We start from the raw sequence: 7,791 nt of genomic DNA on the forward strand, positions 1-7,791 counted from the left end.
ATATATATATATATATATATCCCTTATTCCCTAAGCGACATAATTACTACAATGGATGAAAGAAAGGATTGCAACCCTACAAAAATATGTCGATAGTTAAGATTGTAGGTTGCAACTGACCTACACGTAAATATGATCACAAGTAATTGTTGAGTAGCCTTAAGACGTTGAATTCATTGGAAGGCTTTGTGCACACCACTCGTCACACTATTGGAGTTGGCCATGCATGCCTTGAGACTATAGTTATTACCTTAACCTCAAAGAGAGGGACACTCAAGGCACACCTAATTACTAGAGCAAAGTCGTAACAAGCTAGTTCCTATTCGAAAGTGTAATTGTTTCACTTCCTTTTTAGGGATTGGTAATGTTTTTTTGGATACTTTCTTTTTAAATTATTTGACACCTTAATAGAGAAGTCGACTACATTTTAATAAAATTTTGATATGGAAGTCTTATGTATTATAATTTTATTATATAAATATGAATTGTTAAGAGAAAGGAATAAATTAGTTAAATTATTGAAAATAAATATTTAAAAAATTAATTTTCGACAACGGCGTAAAAAATTTGTTGCATCGAGAATACACCGAAAACAAGTATACTAATCTATTGTAGAAATAATATAAAAAATTCTCGTATCTACAATGATTAATTAATAAGCATCAAATTAATTAAGATAATTTATTATTGAAAGTGACAATAATGAAGGAAAAAATATATTGAAGTGTAAGACTCACAGCAACGAAGGAAGAAATCACAGGCAAAAAACCATGCTTTAGTACACTTACAGTTGAATTTTAAATTTTGAATATAATAAATTGTGGTGTTTTTAGGTCATGGTAAACAAGTGAAGCTTCATTGACATAAACCAAAACGAATATGTCCTATAGTCGTACAAAATTAAGCGTCTATCCAATCATGGGTGCACTTTGGCCTACATATATATAACCACAAAATATTTGTTTGCTAAGAGTATATTTGTTTATAAACCTCAAGTCAATGTACTTTTGTTTCGATATAAACGGTAAGTATATTAATACAATTGAAGTATATGATTTTAAACTTTGAGTTGAGAGAAAAATATTTTGTACTTGATTTGTTTACTAAAAATCTAACAATACCATGTGGTAGATTCGTAGTCTATATCTTATGGACGTATAGCTTTCATACAGTTTGGAAGGGAATAGTGTGTACATCAAGCTCTCTACATTTTACTTTTTCAGATCACTTCAGCTTTTTTTCTTCTAAATAGCTTAAATTCCTTTTCACGTTCGCTATAACTTAAGTTGCTCAAAAATTAAATTCGTACTTTATTCTATGCGCATAAATAACTCATCTCGGCAAGTCGACATATATAATTATAATAAATCTAACTTTTTATATGTAACCATAAATTAATCTAATTTTTTTATTATTATAAAGTTAGTATATTTAAAGATATACTAAACTACTTACCATATGTCATCTGAGATAGATGTTAGTGAGGCATCATCTAAAATTTTAGGGAAGGCCATATGGGCCAAATTCATGGTTTCTGGGCCATACTTGATTAAGAACAATGGTTACTGAACATTACCCATATTAAAAAAAAAAAAAAAAGAATCCTATATATGAAAAAAAGAATCCTATATATTTAAAAAAAATGTTTTCATCTTTAATGTTTGGAACTTTTAATGCATGCAAAAAATCAAATAATCAATTACTCTATTATTTTCACAAAAACCGGCATTTTTAGTTTCCAATGCAATCATAATTTTCTTTTTTAATCAATATTTAATTAATACTATATACGTTATCTCATTTTATTATTCTTCACTTTTTATTAATTTCTTTTTAATATTTAATAAGAATAATTTGATAAATTACTCTCTTTCTTTTATTTATTGTATTTATTTATTTTGTGTGAAATAATTAATTATTTTTAGATTGAGGAAGTAAGGATTATTTAGGAAATTAGAATAATTTATGATTTTTTTAACATATCAATCCATAAGTAAAGTCCAAAATATTTTTGAGAGTCAGAAATTCGAAAAGTGTGAGCCATGCAGGATCTGATAGTTACAAGTGCTAACTAAGATAAGCCACGAAAATAAGAATTTTCCTTTTATCATAACTTTTGACTTCAAAGTTCATCTTCATATCTATTAGAAGACTTAAAACGTTTTTCCGCATATACAAATAGTTAAACCATCTTTTTACATGTGTGAGTGAGATTAAAGATGCATATTTAAACAGGGAAACAAAAAAGGTAGAATGCATTAACGAATCATAATTTTTCTCATTTATGCTTTTGCAATTATTTACATGTGGAATTTAAAAGAAAAATTTGACAAATATGTGAAGAGTTTCATTAACAAATATATTGCAAGTAAGGAGAATCTGTGATATTTTCTAATCATAATATTGGTGTATACAAAATATCTATCATTATTTAGTAGTATGTGATTTTATCTTTGACAATATAAGGATCCTTTCATTAAAGTTTTTTCTCAAAATAAAATATTTTAAAAACATTTCATCTTTTTATTGTAATTTTTCTAAAAGAGAATTTTAAAAATAAAGCTTCAAATGAGAATTTTGTTTAAAAAACTTATCATATAAGAAACCATTTACAGTATTTTGACTTTTAACTACAATTGTTTTGGATAATAAAATTTTATAAAATAATTAAAATAAAAAACTATTTTGAGTAGCTTTTCATAAAAATTATTTTTAAATATTTTTTTTTAAATTTCATTTTTATTATATTAACTACAATTTCATTTTTAAATTTCTAATAATAAATATTAAAATTATTAAATGTCAAAATGACATTTTTAATATATAACAAATTAGTTCAAAATAACTTTTACTATTTTTTAGTTAACTTATAATTACAGAAACAAAAAGTAAAAATCACTTTTTTTAATATGTAACTAACAAACATTAGATACATACAAGTTGGATTCTTTCCCAACTAGATTTTATTCAAATATAAGAGCATGTGATTTGTTGCAACACTCATCATTTCCTTAAGGCATGTCCTCTGTTACCACTCGAATCAACCATACATATTGAATGAGTATATATGTACTTTTTTTTTTATTAAAATGAATTTATCCATTTCTTTTTAATTTAAATACTCTATCATTGTCAAATCATGTGACCATTAAATTGTTTTTATAAAAAAACACAATAATTATCTTAATTATGAGTGAAATAATTTGACTACATAATTTTTATTAATTATTTAGGGTTAAATATTAAAGAGAAAATTTAATATTTTAAGGAAAGAATAAATGACTCTAAATATATTTATTTTATTTTTTAAAATGGTAGTTAATCAGACATACAAATAGTAAAATTTTAATATAGTGAAAGTTTTTCTGAAATTATAAAGTTTTGAATAGACGGTACAATAAAATAATAAAAATAGAGGAAAGTATCCCAATATTTGGATAAAATTAAATGTTTCATTGTCACCTAATATTTGATTGATACACACGGTACTTAATTAATTATATTTAAATTTGTAATAAATTTAGTTGAATAAATTATTAATTTAAAATACGTTTAAATTACAATTAATTATATAATAAAATTAATCACAATTTTGACCGAAAATTAAATCCGCCATCTACTCATCTACTCAAATGATAGCCACATTTTTCAATGTAATTAACCAAACATGGTATAAAAATATATGTGTTTGAATATTATTACTGAAATTAGATATATACAAGGAGTTGCCAGCTTTCTTATAATAAACTAATAATACTTTCTCTGTAAAAAATTATAACCAAGTTTTATGTGAGTTATTTATGTTGATATTTATCTTCTCTTTTAAAATAAAAAATAAATTTGTAAAAAAAAAATCAATCAATTATATACTTATTAAAATTATTAAAATGATCAGTTATTCACATTTACTCTTGTTATTCTTATTTAAAATATTAAGGTTAGTATTTAAATTACTTTATAGCTTATTTAATTGCATACAAAATCATTAATTATGAAGAATATTATTTTCTATATACTATCGTTAAATAGAGTGAAAATTGTCAGATTTTGCCTATATTTTGTTACAATTAAATATTTCAAGTTTTAATTATATTTTGTTATATAGGAAGTAATAATTTGTTTGTCATTCCATCATTAAATATTAATAAAAACATAAAAATATTATTTTTCTTTTATTTTTTCCATCTCTTATTTCTTTCAAATAATTCTCCTTTAAAAAAAAAAACTTTTCTCCATATAAAAGGAAATTTTAAAGGCAACATTAAAAATGTATTGAAAATATAGTAAAAAAATCAACTAAAATTGAGTCTAGTAGAATAGACTAAATTTTTAAAATATCTATATTTAGTATTTGACATCACTAAAATTAGATACATTCAAGTAAAAAGAACTTATAAAAAAAGATTTAAAGTGAATAAGTTTAAAACAAATTATATTTAAAAGATTATAATCATAATCTTGTAAAAAAAAAACTTCTAAGGAGAGGAGACACATGCACAAGTAGTATATTCCCCCCAAAGAAATATTAACGCGTTTACAGCATCAGAGAAAACAGTAAAGAAAAAAGATAAAATTAAATGCAACAAAAAACACAGTTAACTCTGTTTTACAATCCAAAACAAATTCCTAGCTGCTTAATTACCTTAATATAGTCATGTCCACTTGCCTTAACAACTTGTCACAACATATCCTATATATATATATTCACTAAAGGCCAACCAAAAAACCAAACATTACCAATTTTCCCTTTTCCATATATGCCCCTAATATCTCCTCCCTCTTCCATGGCTTCTTCAATCCCTCATCACTTCTATTCAAACTACACATTCACTACTAATTCTGATATTCTTGATTTTCCAACACAACTTTTCTCTTCTTCACATGATATCAACAACAACTTTATGGATAATAATAATTTTAATTCTATGATGTGGGGTTGTCAAGATAGTTTAATGCCTGTTTTTGATAATGGAGGATTTGATGATCAAATTGTGTCACTTGATTGTGATACTATGTTGTCTTCTTCTTCTGCTGCTGGTTGGATTAATATTAATCCAAACTTTGGTGATCAACATGATTTTGCTGTTCCAGCTTTGTTGTCAGATTGTAAAATGGGATTCTATGGTGGTGGTAATGCCATTAATGGAGGGTTTCAGAATTTCAATAGCAGATATAATCAGCCACATATTGCTCATGAATTTGGTGATGAATGTTGTGCTTTTGTTGAAGATGTTAAACCACCTTCAGCTTATCCTAATGCTGCAAGAGAAAATTGGGTATGTATCATATCATCATTTACATGTTATCATAGAACTACTTATAATTTTTCAATTTCATCATTTTAAATTGCAGTTACAATTACGTTGCAAAAATTTATAACATTGAGCTCTAAATGTTGATTGCAATTTAAAACTATTTCAATTGTGTTTCATTCAATGTATAGTGTATGCATAAGTTGTTATGCACATCTTTAGTTAATTTTTAAGTTTTCTAATGCTTAATAAGCATGGTTATAAATTGCGTATGTGACCGCTCGCAAATCTTAATATTGTAGAAGAATTCTGATAAATATTGTGGTTGCAGTTACAAAGACCTATAAAAACTTTGTTTTGTGGCGACAATTATTGTTGCAGACCGCAACTAATAACTATATTCGTAGGTCCTTGAGATGTTTCGATTTTAGAAAACTATATTTTGTTTCAACCTTAAATTTGTTAATTTGACATAAATTTTGATGCTAATTTTGGTAGGCCATGGACATAATATAATAGACATGTTTATATTAAATGTTAATTTGAATTATGGCAGGGAATTCAGGGCAATCAAATAGCAGCAGTTGAAGAACCAAACATAAAGGTTGGAAGGTACTCAGAAGAAGAAAGGAAAGAAAGAATTCTTCGATATTTGAAGAAAAGAAATCAAAGAAATTTCAACAAAACCATCAAGGTTTTAAATCATAATATAATAGAAATTTCAAATTTAATAAATAAGATTTTGGAATTGACAATATTCTTCACAAAATTGTATACAGTATGCATGTCGGAAAACTTTAGCTGATAGAAGAGTGAGAGTTAGAGGAAGGTTTGCAAGAAACAATGAGATATGTGAAGAAGATCACATGGCCACAAAAAAGCTAGAGAATCATCATGATCACAGTGAAGACTTTTATGCTTCTGATTCATTCCAATTCCAGGTAACATTCATTAATTTTATACTATTGTTTTCTTAAAATTAATTATATATATATATATATGATGACAATTAAGTGTCTTTCTAATTAAAATAAATCTAAACACCCCTTAAACATATTTCCCCGTAAATCAAAATACTTAATATTTTAAATATTTTATTCACTAGACCATTAAGAAAATTTAAATTTAGTGACATAAATTAGAAATACAAAATATAAAATCCATCTCTAAAAATTAATGATGTATTTAATTTGGTGAGGTGTTTCTTTTGAAAAATTGTGAATAAATTAGTTAAAATCAATCACATGTACTCATTCTATTAACTATATCAAATTTAAAATAAAAATTAATGAAATACTTGTAACTAATTTTAATTAGTTGTAGGTAACATAACATATTCATAATTTTTTAAGACAACCTAGACTTTACTATTTAATTATTTTCACTAATTGATATTTTTTGGTATTTTCATGTTTAATTACAAATATAATATTGTGATATATTCTAATTACTTTTAAATTAACGGATAATAATTTATATATGCAGTTAAAGAATGAGGAGGAGGACTGGCTTCAAGAGGCCATGGCAAGTTTGGTCTATTTATCTCATTCATCACCAGAAGATATGTAACTTAATTAGCATAAACAATTCCACATATGATTAATTACTTTATATAGCTCTTGTATGCAATATTGAAAGCATTGTTTCTCACAAGATTTAAATTAAGCTAGCTAGTGTGGAAGGTGAATAGGAAGAGAGTTAACTAGCTAGCTAGTTATTTTAAATTAAGTGTAAGGTAATTAATTTTTCTTTGATATAATTAATTAAGCACGTAGATGTAAACTCTAATTGCATGGCAATGTAACCATTGGTTGTAGATTGTTTGATGTTATTTATAGGCATCTTTTTTTAGGTGTTAATTCAATATGTGGGCCTAGTAATTTGACTGGATACTTGGTTCATTGAGAGATTTAATATTCCAATAAGGGACTTTATGTTAGAGTAGACATTAATATTCCAATAACTTTAGCTTTATAATGTCACAATCTTTGTCAAAAAAAATATGTCATAATCTCTCAAACTGTTTGAGGTCAATTATCATTATATTGTGATGATTACTGAAAGGCACTAATAAGAAGTTCAACTTCTCACATTTTAGCATGGACACCGATTTGCTGAAGTTATAATACCATACAGTTTGATGCACTAATCAATCTCGGACATTTATTTAAAATCTACGGTTCATATTAAATATTTTTAAAATTAACTATAAACAATCTCAACCACTTATTTATATCCAACGGTTGAGATTAACTATTGTATGCGTCGCATAGTTATGGTTACTGCAGGGAATGAGTCTAGTATGTTATTGGAGGATGGATGTGGGGGTCTACTAGATTTTACAAATTAACTTTGAGTAAAGTAATTCAACTTTTGAAGGCCATTCAAATCAGTAACTGTTTGAGCAAATCTTTGGTTATCAACCTTTGCCACTATTTTTCTTTTCCATAAGAAACTCAAATTTTTATTTATAGTCCAAAGCAATTAATTAGTAAAACATTTTCAAGAAGATAATACAAAGTAAATAATACTCATATAC

The 7,791-nt window shown here is 25.5% G+C and overlaps 1 protein-coding gene across 1 annotated transcript; it reads left to right on the top strand.

Moving 5' to 3' along the window:
- Window positions 1-4,717: 4,717 nt before the first annotated feature.
- Window positions 4,718-7,111, top strand: LOC101492034 (zinc finger protein CONSTANS-LIKE 4). Its single transcript, XM_004488747.4, has 4 exons — window positions 4,718-5,276; window positions 5,809-5,946; window positions 6,032-6,193; window positions 6,738-7,111. The coding sequence occupies exons 1-4, from the start codon at window positions 4,758-4,760 to the stop codon at window positions 6,819-6,821; spliced, it is 903 nt and encodes a 300-aa protein (XP_004488804.1). The 5' UTR covers window positions 4,718-4,757; the 3' UTR covers window positions 6,822-7,111.
- Window positions 7,112-7,791: the final 680 nt, after the last annotated feature.

This window comes from Cicer arietinum, chromosome 1, assembly GCF_000331145.2.
Source record: "Cicer arietinum cultivar CDC Frontier isolate Library 1 chromosome 1, Cicar.CDCFrontier_v2.0, whole genome shotgun sequence".
Taxonomy (NCBI): domain Eukaryota; kingdom Viridiplantae; phylum Streptophyta; class Magnoliopsida; order Fabales; family Fabaceae; genus Cicer; species Cicer arietinum.